This window comes from Narcine bancroftii, chromosome 2 (genome assembly GCF_036971445.1).
Source record: "Narcine bancroftii isolate sNarBan1 chromosome 2, sNarBan1.hap1, whole genome shotgun sequence".
NCBI classification, from domain to species: domain Eukaryota; kingdom Metazoa; phylum Chordata; class Chondrichthyes; order Torpediniformes; family Narcinidae; genus Narcine; species Narcine bancroftii.
In genome coordinates, this window is record NC_091470.1 from 361,268,601 (window position 1) to 361,291,644 (window position 23,044).

The 23,044-nt window shown below is 40.2% G+C and overlaps 1 protein-coding gene across 3 annotated transcripts in view; it reads left to right on the forward strand.

Moving 5' to 3' along the window:
• The window catches only part of rnmt (RNA (guanine-7-) methyltransferase), a 68,230-nt gene that overhangs the window by 11,389 nt on the left and 33,797 nt on the right, over positions 1 to 23,044 (forward strand). For all 3 annotated transcript variants that reach the window (XM_069922495.1, XM_069922496.1, XM_069922497.1), the window contains exons 2-4: positions 4,208 to 4,343; positions 11,494 to 11,619; positions 16,989 to 17,104. In XM_069922495.1, coding sequence (XP_069778596.1) covers positions 4,208 to 4,343; positions 11,494 to 11,619; positions 16,989 to 17,104 — 378 coding nt within the window. The remainder of the gene's footprint in view (positions 1 to 4,207; positions 4,344 to 11,493; positions 11,620 to 16,988; positions 17,105 to 23,044) is intronic.

A 23,044-nucleotide genomic window follows, 5' to 3' on the forward strand; every position in this document is an offset into this window, starting at 1 on the left:
TCTCCCCCATCTCCCCTCCCCCATCTCCCCTCCCCATCTCCCCCTCCCCCATCTCCCCCTCCCCCATCTCCCCCCTCCCCCATCTCCCCCTCCCCCATCTCCCCCTCCCCCATCTCCCCCTCCCCCATCTCCCCCTCCCCCATCTCCCCCTCCCCATCTCCCCCTCCCCCATCTCCCCCTCCCCCATCTCCCCCTCCCCCATCTCCCCCTCCCCCATCTCCCCCTCCCCATCTCCCCCTCCCCCATCTCCCCCTCCCCCATCTCCTCCCCTCCTCCCCCATCTCCCCTCCCATCTCCCCTCCCCATCTCCCCCTCCCCCATCTCCCCCTCCCCCATCTCCCCCTCCCCCATCTCCCCCTCCCCCATCTCCCCCTCCCCCATCTCCCCCTCCCCCATCTCCCCCTCCCCCATCTTCCCCCTCCCCCATCTTCCCCCTCCTCCCCATCTCCCCTCCCCCCATCTTCCCCTCCCACCATCTTCCCCCTCCTCCCCATCTCCCCCTCCCCCATCTCCCCCTCCCCCATCTCCCCCTCCCCCATCTCCCCCTCCCCATCTCCCCTCCCCATCTCCCCCATCTCCCCCTCCCCCCATCTCCCCCTCCCCCCCCTCTCCCCATCTCCTCCTCTCCCCCATCTCTCTCCTCCTCTCCCCCATCTCTCTCCTCTCCTCCTCTTCCCCAATCTTCTCCTCTCTCCCTGCCCTCATGGCCTCCTCCTCCTCCTCTTCCCCCTCCCACTCTTGGTGGCCCCCTCCTCCTCTCCCCCCCATTCCTTGGTCCCTCCTCCTCCTCTCCCAGCCCTGTGTTCCCCTCCTCTCCCACCCGCCTCCCCATAGTGGGCTCCTCTTTCCCGCCCCATTGTTTGTCTGGCATTTTTTAAAAAACATCCTCATTTTTTCTCCACTCTCTTACCATCTTCAAATGTTCTTGCGGAACTTCATTTGTTAGATTCTTGGCCTCCTCATTGAATTTTAACTTAAACTTGTTTCATACTTTCTTAGTTTTGATGGTGACTTCATGATAACAATTTGATTAAAAAAAACTTAAGCTGGTTCGGGCAGAAGCTAACAACAGACTGAACCGTGAATCACTTTGTGATGGTGCTTCACCCACCAGTTCAGTCAACACATGTGTGGTACCAGTATGTTTAGGGATTGTATTATACCACCGACATGAGTTAAAACCATGAAATTCAGACTGAAATTGAGGTCTTGTCTTATCTGAAGTTCTCCTTATCCACCAAAATATACAGTAATTTGGGTTCTGAGTGCTGGCATAGACTATTTTAGGAGTGAAGTTGGAGCGAACATGGGCATTGCCTAACTGATTCTGATGAGTGAACTTTGGAGTGGAAAAAGAAACTTCAAGAAAAGTGTGAGAGAAACTCGTAACCTAATTTGTATCAGGGTTTATATTCCAAGAGCTACATATCAGGGAAAAAGGATCTTCGGCCCAAAATATCCTTGCCAACCAAGTTGCCCACCTGAGGTAGTCCCATTTACCTGCATGGCCAATATCTGTCTAACCCTTTCCTATCAAAGTACCTGTCTAAGTGTCTCTTAAATGTTGTAATTGTTCTCCCCTCTACCACTTCCTCTGACAGCTCATTCCATATATATACTACCCTCTGTTAATGCTGGTGAGTTTTGTTCCCATCACTGTAATATTGTACAGAGGTGAAAGTCTTTATTTTCCAATGCAGCAATTGATAGTTTCTTTGAACAACTTGGCTGGTTTGTTCTCAATTCTCGATTTCAGTAAGGAGGCTAAAGGCTGACGATGAGTTGGATACTGAAGTCAGGGAGTGTTTGTAGATTGGGCTACTCATTCTTTGAAATCTTTTCTCATGTCACCACCAGTTCTTTTGCCAATTGCTTTAATTTTTTTTTCTGGTTCATTGCTTCTGCCATTCATAGTACTGTAGTTTCTCTTTATTAACTTTGTGGTTTTGAAGGCCTCAAATCAAATCACTTCTCAACCTTCACCATTAAAGAGAGCAACCCAAGCTTCTCCAATCCATTAACTGATTTGCAACCTCAATCCAATTCTATTAAATCCTTTGTGCAACCTCTGGAATCTTCATGTTCTTTCTGAACCACATAAGTTCAACATAATCTCTGTTCCTTATACATCCAAGATCATGTGCACTACTTTTAACTTGGTTTTTAATGTGTCCTAGAAATTACAAAAGGTTGTGTATCTCCGCATCCTGCTCACTTTGTTCCTACAACTCTTAGAATTGAACTGTTCATAGCATTTTCCTCTTCCTGGTTTAAAAAAGAACATTTCATAATTTTTGCTGTTAAAAGTTTCATGTTCCATCAATGTTTAAGTCATCATCATGTCTATGCTCACTTGAGCTTTCAAGTCAAGCCAAGTTTATTGCCATTTGATTGTACAAGTACAGTACAACTCAAATGATCAGAAATGGCCAGGACCGGCCCTATTTCAGATAAATGTTTTTTTTACATGACTGGTTATTTTTTTAAAAAACAACCCAGTAACAGCAGAAAACCACTTGTAACAGTGTTTAAAGAACAACAAACAACAAGGGAAGGTTTTTTAAGCATTAAAATAATGTTTAATTCTCCACAAAAATGCTGGCCGCCTCCGATCAGGCCCGTTCCTGCCCGGTAGCCTGAGGTCCCCATTGCTGCTGGGACAAGGGATTCTTCTGATCGCTGGGACACAATTTGAGAAGGAGAGTTGGAGAGAAAATTCAATAGGAGAAAGTAAAGAATAAATGGAAAAAGAGAGGGGAAGGAGTTATCTGAAATGAGGACAATTGTCATTCTAATTTCATGTTGAGTGAATTTTGTTTTCAACCTGTGAAAATTTTGGATAAATGATGATTTCTGGTCTGTTTTGAACATCCTCATTTATCTGAAATTTTTAATTTTTTTGTATCAATGAAGATTTTGGAGAATAAGATTTCGGATAATCGGAGTTGTATTGTACAACCCGATGAAACCGTGTTCTCCTGTCCTCTGTGAGAAATATGCAGACACACAACCAGACATAACACACATACAGACAAACAATACATATGCAAGAAAAGTATTCACACATACAAATAACTAAATTTTGTTTCATAAATAGCAGAGTCTCGGGTGGTTAGTGTGAGTACTTCCTTTGGTCGTTCCTTTGGGAAGATGCTGTTCATCAGCCTGGTGGTGCTGGCTCTGATACTCCCCTGATAGCAGCAGCTGAAAGATGTGTGTGGGATGGAAGGGGTCCTCAATGATTTTGTGTGACCTCTTCAGACAACGATCCCAGTAGATCATGTCGATGGTGGTGTGGGGGGGGGGGGGGTGGCGAGGGAGACTCCAGTGATCTTCGCTGCCACTCTTATGGTCCTGTGGGTTGACCTCCGATCCATTTCTTTGCAGCAACCACACCAGACCGTGATGCAGCTAGCCAGGACGCTCTCGATAGGTTGATATGATGGCAGCTGGTAGCCTTGCTTTGCCATCTTCAGTCTGTGGCACCTTCCTGAATAGTGAGATGATGGTGTGTGTCCACGATAGGCATTTGGTGCTACAATTTATCATGTCTTCATTGCTCATCAAGATTTGTTGTATTTAAATTTTGTACACCAAGTCCAAGCTCCCACTGCACATCAGTGTCCCTATCACCAACCAACAAAACAACACCACAAACCTTACTCCAACTGGAAAATCAGCCATTCAGCAAACCTTGTTAATTTCTGTCCCAACCCTGTTGCAGTCATTTATTCTAAAGGATTTAACCTTTTTATAGAGTGGTAGATTATTGTACTAGCATTGAAACAGGCCTTTTGGCCTACCATGTCCATGCTAGTATTGACTTTCTGTACTAATCAAACTTGGCTACATTTATTTTATATCCTTTTATTTCTTGCTCATTGAAGTACTTGTTCAGATCCTGCAATTACTGTTCCAGCCTTCTCTATCCCCTTTAGCAGCTCATTCTAGATACCAACTACTGTGTAGGTAATCGTGTCCCTCAGATCTCCTTTAAATCTTCTCCTCTGTTTTGGATACTCCTACCATGGAGATTCTGGTAATCTATCCTAGTCATAATGTGGACTAGTTTATTGTGTGACAATTTTTCAAATGCTAGAGGCTCTCATTATAATTGTGATTTCTGTAGTTTCGTATAGAAGGTTTATGAATTTGTCCACAATAATGCAAAAAATTGATTTTTTTAAATTTCTGTTTCTGTAATCAGAAAGTAGATGGTGGACACTGTAGCAAAGTGGCAGCACACTACAACGAGCTCCAAGAATGTGGATTGGCAGTGCGCAGTAAGAGTCGAATCTTTTACATGCGCAATTTCAACAACTGGATCAAGAGTGTCGTTATTGGTAGGTTTGAAGTTTGATTTGTATCGCCTTTAAGGTAAAAACACTTTGCATTTTTAAATGTCTTTAACATCCGTGGGACTTTCTACAGCTTTTTGGACAAAGAAAGTGTTTTAGAAATTTGACCACTTTAGTAAATTGGGAAATATGGCAGTGACTTGTTCTTTTTCAAAATACAGTAAAGCTCCTTGTACCCAGCACCTATGGGGATTGGTCTTTGGCTTGGCTTCGCGGACGAAGATTTATGGAGGGGGTAAAAAGTCCACGTCAGCTGCAGGCTCGTTTGTGGCTGACCAGTCCGATGCAGGACAGGATTGGTAGATGCTGGATAAGTGAATTTTCCAGTTGCTTGAAATTGTGTTTCATGATTGACGAACTAATGGCAAGGCACACCAATTTTAAACTTCAGTATTTTTAACCTATTTATTTTTCATGATTTTTTTTGCTGATTGCTTGAGGCTGGCGGGTTGCTTGAATTCTGGGCGACGTGGGTTTGGAAAAATAAAGAAATCTAGAGGGTTATTGTGTGTGCTAGGGAAATATTAGAATGTTGAGGAGTAAGTTTTCATAGGTCAGCACAACATCATGGGATGAAAGGAGTAGTAATCTATTTTTTTTCATTAAAAAACTGTCACTTCAGTCGAAAAATATTTGATTTTTTTTGTATAATTTCAAGACTAAACTTTTTGTTGATGCACAAATAATCTTAGGGAAGCTTATAGCAAACTATGCGCGGGTTGAATATGCTTGATTGATTGTTGTGAGAGTCGAAAGCTTTTTCTTACCTGTTGTGGCCGTGGGCGTCGACAGCGTCCTGGGATCTGTAGATAGACCTCTTCATTGACAGCGTGAAGGCCAGCACCATTTACAGAACCAAAGGGGTGTGGCGGCACATGCAGGGTGGGCTTGGCCCCAGCTGTGGCAGCTTCAGCCAGGACGGGTGTCTGCCAGTGTGCATGCTTTTTGAAGCAAGCATGCTTGGCTCGATGCTGGCAGCAAGCGGTTGGAGCTAGGGCCAGTACGTTCTGCAATGAGCATGTGCGGGGGTTTGCACATGTTGAAAAGAAGGCTCGCTAGCCTGCATTGTCAGTTGGGTGATCTGAGGTGGGTGAGTTAGGCGTCGATAATTTCTGCCAACTGTTACGTTACATGGACCGTTACACAGAGCGTTAGAATGTTATATGTTAAATGATACGATTAATTGGTATTTTGCTGGAAAGTTGCTTGTTTCTACAGTAGTTTTGCTGTTGATATTGAACATTGTTTAATAAAGACTGAGAAAATTAATTTGGGCTTCGTAACCGATTCATTCAAGAAACACGTCGCAGACAAGACACTCCAAGCGTAAATAAATAAAAGGATAAAGTAGCTAAAAAAAAAAAGAGAGGTCGGCCTGCTGAGAAGAGCTATTTGTTCTGTGAAGGTGGACATGCTTTGGAAATGTTCACAATTGGGAAAGAAGGAACATAATGAGAAGATCACTTTCTTAAAGAAAAACAGAGTATGTTTTGGCTGTATGTGCACATCAGTAAAAAATGGAAAAAGCAAACAGAAACAAAGGAAGCAGCAGAAGAGAGTGTTATAACCTTGGTTCAGACCAAGGGGCTGGTAAAGATAACTGCAAACTCTCAATAGTGCCTGTACAAGTCACAGCCAAGGGTATGCAACGGTACATGCAGATGCATTTTTTGACTTAGGAAGCACTGTGTCATTTTGCATGTTGGGACGAGTCAACAAACTTAACCTTGAAGGAAAAAAAGTAAAGATTCTATTGAAAATCATGGGACAAGAAAAGACCGTTGAAACTATCATTGTTTCAGGGTGAGACGTTGTTGGAACGCACCGTGATGATTTTTGTGATCTTCGATGCATAAACACACAGAAGACTATGTCTGTACATAAAGGAAATATCCCACATCAAAATGATGTGGATCAATGGTCCTATCTGAGGGAGGTTTATATACCAGAAGATAGTTCTGAGATAGAGACTCTAATTGGTTTAGATGTACCAAAGGCTTTGGAACTGTTAGAAGTAATACAGAGTGTGGGAAATGGATCTTGTGCTGTTAAAACTATGCTTGGATAGACAATTAATGGATTATTAGAAAAAGAATGGTATTGCTCAGGAACGATTAGTCCCAAGGATCAGCAGGATTTCGGTTGTGAAACTTGATGAGTTTTGGGAACAGCAAAGGATGGTAAATAAGAAATTTACCTCCAAAGAAAAGAAGCAGATCAATGTGAAAATAAATCAAAGGCATCCAAACCAATATTGAAGAAATTATTTTCATCCACAAAAGATGAAAATGAAGTATTAGAAGATGTTGCAAATACTGTTGGTGATTATTCCTGTGCAATTGAATGAAAGGCAGGACTTAAATAAAGGATTGCAAAACTGGTGGAACTGCCTTCAGAGAACAAAATGTTGAAAGAGGACTTGGAAATATTGAATAATCACGAAAACTGTGACCGGAAAGATTTAATTGTAGATAGAATTCACAAAGCCAGAGAACGAAAGAAAAGAATAACTGCTGCACAAATGAATACAGCTACTGAGGAAAGAGATTCGGCTTTATCAAGATACAAATGGTGGGATGAGGAGAGAGAACAAGTCATTGGTTAATAACACAAGACAGCTGACTACAGAAAACAAACAAGAATGTAACGAAGGCCAGTCAATAATGATGCAGAAAAAAAAGTTGCATTTCAGTAATGTAACAAACAAGATGAAGAAATTCAAACACTTTGGTACTTCTGCTTTCAGCCCTGCTGTAGTAAACACAACATATCACAAACTCCAGATCAAGTTAATAATTTCTTGGAAGATAATGAGAGAATTACTACTCTTTGTAGTTTTATCATTTTGTGTTTGTACATATATGTATACACACACACACACACACACACACACACCTCAATCACACACAGACAGACACACACCTCATACACACGCACACCTCAATCACACACAGAGACACACACCTCATACACACACACGCACACCTCATACACACGCACACCTCATACACACGCACACGTCATACACACGCACACCTCATACACACCCACACCTCATACACACGCACACCTCATACACACGCACACCTCATACACACGCACACCTCATACACACCCACACCTCATACACACCCACACCTCATACACACGCACACCTCATACACACGCACACCTCATACACACGCACACCTCATACACACGCACACCTCATACACACCCACACCTCATACACACGCACACCTCATACACACCCACACCTCATACACACGCACACCTCATACACACCCACACCTCATACACACCCACACCTCATACACACGCACACCTCATACACACCCACACCTCAAACACACGCACACCTCATACACACCCACACCTCATACACACGCACACCTCATACACACCCACGCCTCATACACACGCACACCTCATACACACGCACACCTCATACACACGCACACCTCATACACACGCACACCTCATACACACGCACACCTCATACACACCCACACCTCATACACACCCACACCTCATACACACGCACACCTCATACACACCCACACCTCATACACACGCACACCTCATACACACGCACACCTCATACACACGCACACCTCATACACACCCACACCTCTTACACACCCACACCTCTTACACACCCACACCTCATACACACCCACACCTCATACACACCCACACCTCATGCACGCCCACACCTCATGCACGCCCACACCTCATGCACGCCCACACCTCATGCACGCCCACACCTCATGCACGCCCACACCTCATGCACGCCCACACCTCATGCACACCCACACCTCATGCACACCCACACCTCATGCACACCCACACCTCATGCACACCCACACCTCATGCACACCCACACCTCATGCACACCCACACCTCATGCACACCCACACCTCATGCACACCCACACCTCATGCACACCCCCACCTCATGCACACCCACACCTCATGCACACCCACACCTCATGCACACCCACACCTCATGCACACCCCCACCTCATGCACACCCACACCTCATGCACACCCACACCTCATGCACACCCACACCTCATGCACACCCACACCTCATGCACACCCACACCTCATGCACACCCACACCTCATGCACACCCACACCTCATGCACACCCACACCTCATGCACACCCACACCTCATGCACACCCACACCTCATGCACACCCACACCTCATGCACACCCACACCTCATGCACACCCACACCTCATGCACACCCACACCTCATGCACACCCACACCTCATGCACACCCACACCTCATGCACACCCACACCTCATGCACACCCACACCTCATGCACACCCACACCTCATGCACACCCACACCTCATGCACACCCACACCTCATGCACACTCATGCACGCGCGCACATCACCCACCTCCCACATCATTCATGCACGCATATATGTGATATTGTATTTTCAGTCTTTTTCCCCTTTTTTCATTGTATTGTATTTCTTATTAAGCCATAAAAAGATTTAAAAAAAAAAGAATTACTTTCCACTCAAAAGAATTGAATGCAGAGAGAGAATCTAATAAAAGGCTTCAAAATAAACTGTCAGAAAATGAAACTGAATTGGAAGTTGCAAAATTGGATTTGGAATTGCAGGGAAAGGCATTAGAAGCCAGAGTGGATGAAAAGGCTGCAATTCGAGTTAAAGAGATTTGTTGGAGCCATAAGTGGAACCAGTCTACTTCTTTGCAGAAGGATTCTTCAAATGTTGTGGGAGTTGATGAGTTTGAAGAACTAATGCCATTTGAATCTTACCTTATCTGACCAACTGTGGAAAAGAAAGTAAAAGATGAGCAAACCCGTTGCAGGGACGGATAAAGAGGATCTTTATCCTTTTGAAATCAAGAAATAAATCTTCAAAATCTGGTTCTAAAAGCAAATTCTTCCTATGAGATGCAGATTGCTAAAGAAAAGAAGCCAAACGATATGCTGAAGATGTACCTCATGTTAAACTCAAAAGGAAAGCTGTGTCTATTCTGTCTGGAAGATCTGAGGTTTACTGGTTGATATTTTAACTCAAGTATTCTACAGAAGATGGAGGAACTTAGAGAAGTGCAAACTGACTTTATTTTGTTGTTTGTGTTTTGTACTTTGCCCACTACACAGACTAGAGTGGTGTTGAAGATCACTTTTTCCAAATACGTGCTGGTAACCTCTAATCCAGTGGTTCCCAACCTTTTTCTTCCAACTCACATACCACTTTTAAGTATTCTCTATGTATTGGTGCTCTGTGATTAGTAAGAAATTGCTTAAGGTTGAGAAGCACTGCTCTAGACCCAATTGTTAGCAAAATATTTTGCTTGAGAAAAATTGTCATTGGCCCATTTCCTTTGGAGTTCTGAAACCGTGCACATAACGAGTCAATTAGGCACGATTAAAACGATGGTTTTCGAATTTCTTTCTTTCCACCCACATCCCACCTTAAGCAATCCCTTACTAATCACAAAGCACCTATGGCATAGGGAATACTTAGTTGTATGTGAGTTGGAAGAAAAAGGTTGGGAACCACTACTCCAGTCTCATTATACATGTTTTCTTTCTATATTTGTTGTGTTTGAATGATTATGTAGTTGATTGTTATTTATAATTTATTGTATAATTATGTAATTATTATTAGAGATATTACATCTCTGTGTAATAATTAGGGCTCGTTTCTTACCGGTTTTGGCCACTGGACAGCATCCCGGGATCCATAAGTAGGCCTCTTCCTATTGGCTGCATGCAAGAAGGCCGGCACTGTTTATGGGGCCAAAGGAGCGTGGCGGCACATGCGCAGTTGGCTCAGCCCCGGTGGTGGTGGCTTCAGGCGGTGCTGGTGTGTCTGCCAGTGTACACGCGTCATGGACTGGGTCAACACGTGCACTTGGCTTGGAGCCGGCAGCGAGCGGTTGGAGCCAGAGCCCGCATGTTCCACAATAAGCATGTGCGGGGGTTTGCACGCGTTGAAAAGGAGGTTAGCTAGCCCGCATCAGTTGGGCGAACCGAGGAGGGTGAGTTAGGCGTCATTAATTTCTACTGACTGTTACTTTGCAGGGCTATTAGAACGTCACAGGTTGCATGATACAATTAATTGGTATTTTGCTACAACTTCTATGGTAGTTTTGCTATTGATATTGAACATTACTACCGAGCTATCCCTTTTGCATTTGCTTAATAAATTAATTTGGGCTTCGTTATTGATTCATTCAAGAAATGCGTCACAGGCAAAAGTCTCACTTAGCCTCCAAGTGACTATTTTACTGATAAAAGTTGCTACAGTTGTCGAATTATTGATTCAGTAGGAGTTATCCAAATGGTGTGCTATTGTGAATAAACTTTAACAGCCAAGAAATGAAATCTTGAAGTTGGCTGAATTTTATGTGACTATTTGGGGTAGTTTAATACACAAATAAAGATGATGTTGATTCACATTTGTTTTGAATGTAGAAATGCTGGAAAATCAAAGCTGTGTATCATTATACATGCATTTTCCAAAGAAATGTAGACACTTGTTCTTGGTGATATGGAAGGGAATTTGTTAGATGGCAAATACAGCAAAACCCTTGGTATCCAGCACCGATGTTGATTGGGAGATGTCAGATAAGTGAATTTTCTGGTTGCTTGAGATTATGTGTTGCGTGATTGGCAAACTGACTGATTTGGGGGTGGGGGGTACAATTTCATATTTTAATATTTTTTTACTTATTTATTTTCCGCAAATTTTTGTCAGTTGCTTGTGGCTGCCGGTTGCCTGAATTCCGGATTACTGTACTTTATAAGTATTCAAGAATACTTATAAACTCATGATTTATGATCCAAGGTAGTTGTGTAATTAGCTGTGTAATTATTTGATTGTTTACACTGTTAAATAGATAGGACAATTTCAGATTTCTACTATTTTTGATTGTTGAACAAGGATCTGAAAGACAAACACTTTCTGAAAGTGGAAGTGGCTTAATTTAAGCAAGGTTAATCCAATTTCCTTGGTGGGCCTAAGTATCATTTAACAGTGCTCTTCACTCTGATTTTTTTTTTAAAAAAAGAATCCAATTATGAAGTTTTCAGTGAACTCTAACTAATTGCCAATATCTTGCCTTTTTTTCTCAGGGGAGTATCTAGAAATGGTGAGGCGGAAGAATGGGCATAATGTCTCTGTATTGGACTTGGGTTGTGGGAAAGGTGGAGACTTGCTGAAGTGGAAGAAAGGTCAAATTAATAAACTGGTTTGTGTTGGTAAGTAACTCGTCAGAGAGATATGTTTTTTGTTGAGGGAATTGATCCAGAAGGATTTAGCAAAGTAATTTGTGTATGTTTGCTCTTTACCTTTTGAGTTGATGCAACTGCTCATTCAGCAGTTTCAACAAATCTATTTTAAATAAAGCTTGTTTGGGTAATGTGCAAGTTCCACCTGAAGTGGATGTTAGATTCTGTGTTTAACAGTATTTTATAATGTCATTTCTATTTTAGTGTTCAACTAAATTATCTGAACTTGGCCTGTTCCCTGGCTAAATCTTTTGGAATTACCAAACCCATTGGATTTGAATTGATTAAAGTTTATTTCTCATCTTATATGCAGTACAATGAGAGTTCTTCTGCGATCATTCGAACCGGTTAGCTGAAATATTCATACTGCAGTAAAAAAAATAAATGACAATATACAGTTACAATGAAAATAAAAAGAATTAATTATTACTAAGCAAATGCAGCAAAGTTGTGGGGTTCAATTAGGAGCTTGATGGGTGCAGGAAAGTAACTTGAAGCTTGTTAGCAAACATTTTCCACGCTCTTGAGCCCTCTCCTTGATGGGAGGAGGCAGAAGAGAAGGCTGGCAATCTTTCCTAGGCAGGAGGAAATGTAGGCGGAGTTCCTAGAGAGGAAGGAAGTTCTGAGTTGCAGTCTCCACCTTCTGCATTTTCTGAGCTTGAGCACACTTTATTTAATTGCTGTAAAATAATTCTCTAGTTTAATTCTAATTTCTCAAGATTTTGTTTGTAAAATTCCATGAAGCAGATTTCTTCCATGAAAGTTTTTCAGATTTTTTTTCATATTTTATTTTTATTGTCAGAGTACATGCTGACATCACATACAACCCTGAGATTCTTTTTCCTGTGGGTATGGCAGAATTACCACTTTTTGGTAGTGCAAAAAAAAAAGCTGTACACAATGTACACATGTAAACAAATTAAACAACTGTGTAATACAGAGAGGAAAAAAAGTGTAAAACTAAGAGTCCACTGCATTAGAGTGTTGGTTGCAGGAAAGATAGTGACTCCCAAGAACTTAAATTTGCTCATCGTCTTCACCCTGATTCAACCCCCCCCCCCCACCCCCACCCAATGATGATTGGATTGTATACATCTGGTTTCCTTCCTGAAGTCAACAATCAGTTCCTTGGTTTTGGTGACATTGAGTGCGAGGTTATTGTTGGTGCACCGTAGAAACATAGAAAATAGGTGTAGGAGGAGGCCATTTGGCCCTTCAAGCCTACACCACTATTCATTTTGATCATGGCTGATCATCCACTCAGTACCCTGTTCCAGCTCTCTCTCCAAACCCCCTGATCCCCCTAGTCACAAGTACTAAATCTAACTCTCTCTCAAATATAGCGATGGAAACTGGCCTCAATCACCTCCTGTGGCAGAGAATTCCATAAATTCACCACCCTCTGAGTGAAAAAATTCTTCCTCATCTCAGTCCTAAAGGACTTCCCCTTTATCCTTAAACTGTGACCCCTGGTTCTAGACTTGCTCAACATTGGGAACAATCTTCCTGCATCTAGCCTGTCAAATCCCTTAAGAATTTTGAACGTTTCTATTAAATCTCCTCTTAATCGTCTAAACTCCAGCGAGTACAAGCCCAGTCATTCTAGCTTTTCTTCATATGCAAGTCCCACCATTCCTGGTATCAATCTGGTAAACCTTTTCTGCACTCTCTCCATGGCAATGATGTCCTTCCTCAGATAAAGAGACCAAAACTGAACACAATACTCCAGGTGAGGTCTCACCAAGGCCCTATACAACTGCATCAATACCTCGCTGCTCCTGTACTCGAATCCTCTTGATATGAACGCCAACATACCATTCGCCTTTGTACTGCTTGCTGCACCTGCCTGCCCACTTTTAATGACTGATGCACAGCGACATCCAGGTCTCTTTGCATCTCCCCTTTTCCTAATTGGATACCATTAAGATAGTACTCAGCCCTCCCATTCTTTCCTCCAAAGTGGATAACCACACACTTATCCACATTATATTGCATCTACCATGCATTTGCCCACTCACCCAACCTGTCCAAGTCACCCTGAACACTCTTAACAGCCTCTACACAGCTTACAATGCCACCCATCTTCGTGTCGTCTGCAAACTTGGAAATCCTGTTTTCTATTTCCTCATCTAAATCATTAATATATATCGTAAATAACTGGGATCCCAGCACTGAGCCTTGTGGTACCCCACTAGTAACTGACGGCCATTCCGAAAAGTACCCGTTTATTCCCACTCTTTGCTTCCTATCTGTCAGCCAATTCTCTATCCACCTCAATACCATATCCCCTATACCGTGTGCCTTAAGTTTGTATAGTAATCTCCTGTGTGAGACCTTATCAAAAGCCTTCTGAAAATCCAGTTAAACCACTCTGCTAGTTACATCCTCAAAAAATTCAATAAGATTAGTCAGACACGATTTTCCCTTCATGAAACCAATGAATTCACCACTTTCCAGATGTGCCGCAATCACATCTTTAATAACTGACTCTAACATTTTCCCCACTACCGATGTCAAGCTAACCGGTCTATAATTCCCTGATTTCTCTTTCCCTCCCTTTTTAAAAAGTGGAGTTACATTAGCCACCCTCCAGTCCTCAGGAACTACTCCAGAATCTGAAGAGTTTTGAAAAATTATCAACAATGCGTCCACTATTTCATGGGCTACTTCCTTTAGCACTCTGGGATGCAGACCATCTGGCCCTGGGGACTTGTCTGCCTTTAATCCCTTCAATTTATCCAACACAACCTCAAAACTTACACTTACTTTCCCCAGTCCTTCCGTCACATTAGCCCCATGGTCCCCTATTATTTCCTGAAGATTATTCATATTTTCCCTAGTGAAGACCGAACTAAAGTAGTTATTTAATTGGTCTGCCATGTCCTTGTTCCCATGACCAATTCACCTGTTTCTGACTGCAAGGGACCCACATTTGTCTTTACTAATCTTTTTCTCTTTACATATCTATAAAAACTTTTGCAGTCATTTTTTATGTTCCCTGCCAACTTTCTCTCATAATCTCTTTTGCCTTTCCTGATTAATCCCTTTGTCTTCCTCTGTAGAACTGTGAATTTCTTCCAATCCTCTGGTTTCCTGGCGAGTCTATACGCTTCCTCTTTACACTTGATACTCTTCCTGATTTCCCTTGTTATCCAAGGATGTACTACCCTCCTTGAGTTATTCTTTTTCTAAACCGGGATGCACAAACGCTGTATTTTATCCAGGTGAGCCTTAAATGCTTGCCATTGCCTTTCTACAGTTAATCCTTTAAGTAACATTTGCCAATCTAACTTGATCAATTCGTGTCTCAAACCCTCAAAGTCACCCTTCTTTAAGTTCAGAACCTGAGTTACAAAATTAATTCTGTCACTTTCCATCCTAATGTAAAATTCCACCATATTTGTGGTCACTCTTGCCCAAAGGGCTTCACACAAAATTGTTAACTAACCCTTCCTCATTACTCAGAACCCAGTCTAGAATGGCCTGTTCCCTCGTTGGTTCTTCAACATACTGGGTTAGAAAATTATCCCGTATACCTTCTAAGAAATCGTCCTCATCAGAACCCTTACCAATTTGATTCATCCGGTCTATATGGAGATTAAAGTCACCCATTATAACTGCCTTGCCTTTGTTGCATGCATTTCCAATTTCCTGTTTAATGCCATCCCCAACCTCTCTACTACTGTAAGGTGGTCTATATACAACTCCCACTAACGTCTTCTGCCCCCTTGCATTTTGCAGCTCTACCCTCATTGATTCCACCTCATTCAAGCTAACATCCTTCCATTCTATTGCTTTTAACTCCTCTCTAACCAACAATGCTACCCCACCTCCTTTTCCTTTCTGCTGTCCCTCCTGAATATTGAAAATCCATTCAGCCAAGTTTTCTTTCCCCTTCTTATATGCTAACTCATCACCTCTCTTTATACAATCACTAATTGTTAATGGTGGTGTTGTTATTGTAGAGAGCACACAGTAATGTGAGTAGAGCCCTGTTGTGCTCCAGTTCTGATGGAGATTGTGGAAGCCATGTTCTTACCAATCCTCACTGATTGTGGTCTGTAGATGAGGAAATCAAGGATCGAATTACACAGTGGGATGCTGAGTCCAAGATTTTGGAGACTCTTCAACAGACTCCTCAACAACAAACTCAATCAGAGACTCTTTTAAGGACTTACTTTTGCACTTTATTGATATTTCTTTTCTCTGTATTGCACAGTCAATTTGTTTATTTGTTTCCCTGTGTATATTGAGTCAGGCTTTTTTTTTGTAGTGCCAATAAGTAGTAATTCTGCCTCGCCTGCAGGAAAAAGAATCTCAGGGTTGTATGTGATGTCATGTATATATTCTGATAGTAAATCAGAAATCCGAATCTTCTGCTTGAACCGAATTCTCAACATTCAACTCAGGTTACTTCTCCTATTCATTGTACTCTTTGTGAAGTACTTGTTTTCTCAATCTTTGTAATGTAAATAGTTAAGAGAAAAAATGAGCATTTAAACTGTTAAATAAGGTTTGCATAGGTTTTTATTTATTCATTTACTTGATTTCTGTAACATTGTTATGATGAAGGAGCCTGCTCTCAGCAGAGCAGTCTCTTTTCCTTATTTTCCTTTACTCCTGTAGCATTTTCTCTTACCTTAGACGCCCATCAACCCCTTTATTTTTGTCACTGACCTGGACGAAAGAGTAATTTACAGTTGCTCGTGATAAGGAAGGAAACAGAACACTTACTGAGCACCCTCCAATTTCACACACGTGGTACATGACATCAGGATTGAACTTCGATTTCTGGAACTCTGAGAAAGCAGCGCAGGTGCCACTCTTCTGATAGGGCCAAGTTCCCTTCTTGTCTGGCTGTGTTGAAGTTATGCTGATGCTTGGTAGGATTGTGACAGAGAAGATGATAGGTCAGGAGGGTCCTTGACTTAGTGGGGAGCCAGTGTCATATTTCTTGGTAGTGGAGTTTATGGTTCAATTGTGTGATAATGAACCATTGGAAATCATGACTGGTGGACTGTGTTATGTCTGGCAGGAGTAAATGCTCAGGATTTTAGTTTAGGTACTGATCGAGGCTTCCTTGCATTATAAAGGGGAAATACTTTTTAGCTGTCTTCCATTCCTATTCAAGATTTGGGATTTTCCTTTGACATCAGATTGGGACTGGGCATTATTGTCCATGAGAGAGTGTCTCCTGAATTCCTTGAGAAATTTGGGGTAAGACAGGTGTATGAGCTGATGTAGAAGATGATGAATTTAAAAGTAATATAATGTATCTTTGTGTTAATTTGAATTTAATTGCTTGAATTCTTCTCTTCCCCCCCCCACCCCCAAAACAGATATAGCAGACATTTCCATGGAACAGTGCATTCAACGATATGCTAACATGAAAACTAGAGTCTACTCTCATGAACCTCTTTTTGCTGCAGAGTTTATACGAGCGGACTGCACTAAGGTATAATGCTTTAAATGCTGAATATGGTTTAGTTTGCAAACTTTTAAGGCATTCTTGCGTCTTATGAAAAACTATAACTATGAATCTTTCAAACATGCCATTCAGCTGTTATTTTGTTCAAAAAATGTTATCAGTAATTGGATCCCACACTGATTTGAAATAAGCCCTGCCAACTATCTTATAGTTGCATTCCTCGTGCCGAGATCTAATAATTAATACAGATTAGCTGAATGGTCTGCTTTGATGGTGTTAAAAATTTTTTTGTTATGCATTAGTTGGTCAGAATCTCAATATTACTTTGACAGCTAAGAAGATGAGTGCCACCACTGTATCATGGTACACTTAACAATAACAAATCCAATTCAGTAACCATTCACTTGGATTGTCGACTGCATCAAGCACATTTAGCCTTCATCAGAGAAAGCCAAATTAGTTGCTCCTTAGCCTTATTTTAGTCTTGTGATTGAAGGGCAAGAGATCTTCTGAGAGGGGTTAATCTTTCTCATGAGTCATGTAGACGTGTGAATGTACGAAAATCGGACCCGTAACAAGAACATAAGAAATAGGAGCAGGAGTTGGCCATCTGGCTCGTCAAGCCTGCTCCGCCATTCAATGAGATCATGGCTGATCTGATGTTTGGCTCATCTTCACCTACCTGCATGTTCCCCATAATCCTTTAATTCCCTCCTTTGTAAAAATCTATCCAACTTTGTTTTAAATATAGCTACTGAGGTAGCCTCCACTGGCAGTGAATTCCACAGATTCATCACCCTCTGGCAAAAGCAGTTCCTCCTCATCCCTGTCCTAAATCTACTACCATGAATCTTGAGGCAATGCCCTTTGTTCTTGTCTCACCTACCAGTCAAAACAACTTACCTACCTCTATCTTATCTGTCCCTTTCATAATTTTGTTTCTATAAGATTCCCTCTCATTCTTCTAAATTCCAGCAAGTACAGTCCCAGACGACTCAATCTCTTCTCGTTTTGTTCTTGTTTCCGTCACTTCCTGATGCAAAAAAAAGCAAAGCACACAGAACTCTAATCAATTAACCCTTTATTGCCTGAGAGATGACCTGAGAGAGCCCTTCGTGCTTTCACACACTTGACAGCAGTCTTGGAGATCTTTGCCCAACAAAGGGATGGATTAAGTATTTATATATTCAACCAAGTTTAAAAAAAATTATATCAATCACAAATTCACATGATCTAAAAGTAAAACAGGCACTTAGGTATTAGCTTTTACCCTAAATCTGGGGCCTCAGTACTAGGTTCAAAAACATGTTGTTAGAACAAAGACAGATTATTTTCTGAAAACTCAGCGAAAATACATCTTTCTTATCTTTCCTTGGATTTCTGCAAGACTTTCATTCGTGACTCCCTTCCTACGTACCAGTTCCAGTTGCTACTAACCATTCACCTTTCCCTCATGCACTGAATCTCAACAAGCTTCTTAACAAGCTTCTAATATTCTAAGGATTTCTGAGGGTCTTGGACATTATTATTTCACATGGGCTAACCCCATCATCTCTGGAATCAACCGTCAGCTTCCTCTGTACCACCCCCAAAGCCAGTACATCCTTCCTCAAGTAAGGGAACTAGGACCTCATGCAGTACTCCAGATGTGGCCTCTACAATACCTTGTACAAATGTAGCATAACTTCCCTGCTCCTAAATTGAATCCCTCTAGCAATGAAGGCCAGCATTCCATTTGCCTTGACAGCCAGCTGCACTTGCAAACCAACCTTTTACGATTCGTGCACAAACCCTCCCAAGTCCTTCTGCATGGCAATTGCTTACCATTTAAATAATAATCTGATCTTCCATTTTGACTTCCAAAGTGGATCACCTCACATTTGCCCATATTGTTCTCCATCTGCCAGACCCTTGCCCACTCTTTTAACCTATTTATATCTCTCTGTATCTTTTGCTTTTCTACTCAATTGTATGGTACAACTCAGGAAGGCATTTGGCTCATTATGCCAGTGTGCAGACTCTGAAAGGGTGCCTCTTTGGTCTTGGAGACACAAGAAACTGCAGATGCTGGAATTGGAATCAAAAAGACAATCCACTGGAGGAACTCAGTGGGTTGAGCAGCATCAGTGAAAGAAAAAAAAAGTCAATGTTTCAAGTCAGAACACTTCAAGATTTCAGATTTAACCAGCAGATTTTCAAAAAAATCTCTGATCTGTTTTTCCTTGTTCCCATAGCTCTGTAAGGTTTACTCCTTAAGTATTAATCTGATTCCCTATCAGATCTGCTTCCACCATTTCGGTAGAGCAGTCCCAATTACAATGATATATTGCCATCCAAGAGTGGGATTTGGATGCTCGTTAGTCCTAGTGTGTTTGAGATAGTGTAAATAAAGGATGATGAATGAAGGCAGTAGTGAAAAATGAAAGTATGTTGGTACTGTGAAATGCAGAACATACATTGCTGGAAATCTGAGATAAAAGAGCATGTTGGGAATCCTTTCATTCATTTCCTACTAATTGAATTAGATGATAAGCCACGATTAAGAAGCATTCCTTTCCCTCTCTTGGACAACACCAAAATCAATGGTTGATGAGGTTATACACTTCTCTGTTTCAAATGGTCTCTGCCCGATCACAAGCATTATCTCCTCTCTCTCTCTCTCTCTCTCTCTCTCTCTCTCTCTCTCTCTCTCTCTCTCTCTCTGTATGTGCAACTCATAATGTTTGAAAGCATAGTTTATGTCATTAAATTACATAATTTGTGGTTAGTGTAACAACCCTTTTAATTTTGTTTGGGACTAAAGAGACTGTTAATACTAACAAAGGAACAGCAATGGAAAATTTATCAGACAATGATAAATTAAAATTAATAGTTTTTATTAAACTATTAATAACATAATATTTCTTACTTAACTCTAAATTTAACCCCACTCTGCACAAATGTAAATGTGTGTGTCGCAGCCATGAAAAATCAATTTTAAAACTTCAGCATCATGTCTTGCTTGAAGGTCTTAAATTTTCAGTTCAGAAATAATTATAAAGCGCTTTTAAACATACTATCTTCAGGCCTCTCTAAACTCACAATTCTTTCGATGAGTTTTCTTTGAGATATTCTTCAAGCAGAAGTGACTGTTTTCTGAGCCACAGATGTATCTCCTGTGAAAAGGAGAATATAAGTCCTTTCTTCGCAGGATCAAATTTTCTTTTGAATGAAGACTTTGGAATCTGTTTTCCAAACGATGAAACTGTCCTCTTTATCTTAAAGAGACAGTAAGAAGTAGGCTTCTCTTGACATCTACTTATTCTGTGACCCCTTTTCTTAGAAGTAACACATAACAGCACCTCTGCTGGTTACTGTAATTCAATCCTGTCTTCCACAAAGTTCCACCTCCTGTGTGTGTCGCAGGATTTTGACTTCTGAAAAATTGATCCAGTCAGTTACATCATCAATGAGGTCAGTCCCAATTCTTGGAAACCACAAGACTATTAGCTTTATTTCTACAAAACCTCTGCCTTTTTCAAAACCATTCCATATCCATAACAACCTCTGACCTCATCTCTGTTCAAGAGGCTTAAGTGGTTTGTTTTAAAAAACCTGTGGCTTCCTTCAGAAGTTCTTATTGAGTACTTAGATACTTCAGTTTTTAATAAAGCAAACACTTCTTTGTTCTTTTTTTGAATATTTTATTTAAGTTTAACAAACATGATCATACAAAATATAGGCAAAATATATCTTCAAACAAACATGGTTAATATAAAAGGAAGAACAAAGAAAAAAAACTCTCCCCTCACACCTCCCCAACCCCTTATTCTAATCCCCCCCTCTCCAACATCTCAACCATTAACCTCTAAAGCCCTTGACCCTTAGGAAAAGAAAAAGAAAGAAATGAAGAAAAAGAAAGTTGAGGAGATATAACCAAAGATAACAGTAACTAATCATCGTGTGATGGGGACGTCCTGCCACTTACAGGTCCAGATCTTTAAAATTTTAAATCCATAAAATCCAAATAAGGGCTCCAAACCTTCATAAAAGCAAAATATTTATCTTTCAAATTATAAGTTATTTTCTTCAAAGGAATACAAGATCTCAATTCTGAATGCCATCTTTGTAAATTAAGTTCTATTTAATCTTTTCACATAATTGGAATACACTAATGCTAATCTTAAAAAAGAACCTTTTTATTCAAACCTTATTTCAAACAAACTGTACTATATCACTAATTAAAAAAATTAATGGGTCCAAAGAAAATTTAATTTTAAAAATGTTTTGTAAAAATTCTCTAATCCTCGACCAAAAAATTTAACTTTTTCACATGTCCATACTCAATCCAAAAAAGTCCCCTTCTCCTTGTGACATCAAAAACATAAATCAGAAAATATCAAATTATATCTTTTTAATCGTTCTGGTGTTAAATATAATTGATGTATAAAATTATATGAACAAGTCTATATCTAACATTAATAATCTTAGTTGGACTTCTTTTTACAAATAGTTTGTCACTGATCTCTACTAAATTCCACCACTGTCCTTTTCCCATTTTAATCTTGACTTATGTAAATCTATCTTAAAACATTTTTCGTTGCACTAATTTATACATTTTAGATATAAATCTTTTCTTTCTACCTTCTCGAATTAACATTTCAAATTTTGATTCCTTTGGAAGCTCCAAATTTCTCCCATAAAAAATCATGCAACAGCGATTTAATTTAATAATAACAAAAAAGTGTATAGGTTGGTGTTTCATATCTCTCTTTCGTTCTCTCAAATGAAAGATAATGACTCAATTCATAGCAATTATTCACTCTCTTTATATCCTTTCTGATCCCAAATCTTAAGTTGATTATTAATCATAAAGGGAAAAAGCTGATTCTGAATCAAAGGAGTATATCTAGATATTTTACCTTGAATACCAATGACCTTATTCACTTTCTCCCATATTCCTATCAAATTAGACAATATTGGTGACCTGTGCAAATATAGCAACTTTTCATTCTATTTATATACAAATTGATCTCTTCTATTTTCATTAATTTGTTTTAACTCTATATCTGCCCATGTTAACAAGTTATCAATATCAAACATTCTATTAATAAATTTTAATTGAGCAGCTTTATAATAATTTTGAAAATTTGAGGGTTGTAAACCTCCTAATTCATATTTCCACGTTAATTTCTGAGTAGCTACCCTTACCATTTTACCTTTCAATAAAAATTTTCTCACTGCTACATCCAAATCGTTAAAAAAATTATTGGGTACTTCACATGGAATAGATTGGAATATATATTGAAGTCTTGGAAATATATTCATTTTAATACAATTCACTCTGCCTAATAAAGTTATCGGTAAGTCTTTCCATCTAAATCATTTTCAATTTTAGAAAATACCGGTAAAATAATTTATTGCATATAAATGATTTATATGTCTATCTATTTTAATACTTAAATATTTAATTTGATCAGTCCATTTAAATATTACAACATCTTTACAAGAAGAATAATCTGCATCAGACCCGGGCATAAGTTCACTTTTCTCCAAATTAACTTTATATCCAGATAATTCCCATATTCCCTTAATCTATCCTGTAAAACTTTCAACAACTTTTTTGGTTCTGTTAAATAAATCAACACATCATCAGCAAATATATTAATCTTAAATTCATCCAAACCCGATGTAATACCCTTTATCTCACTATCTTGCCTTATTAAGTGTGCTAAAGGTTCTATCACCAATGCAAAAAATGCAGGTGACAAAGAACAACCTTGCCTAGTTGATCTCTAACCTAAAGGATTCAGATAAAAATCCATTTGTCACAACTCTAGCCATAGTGTTATGAGCCCAAAGGACCCAAAAACCCAGCAGCAATAGACATTCACCAAGACAAGTAATTACTTAAACAAAAGTTGTTTTTAATTATCTTTAAATATGAAAACAGAATCAATCTTTAACTTATCTCTATTAACTTAACTA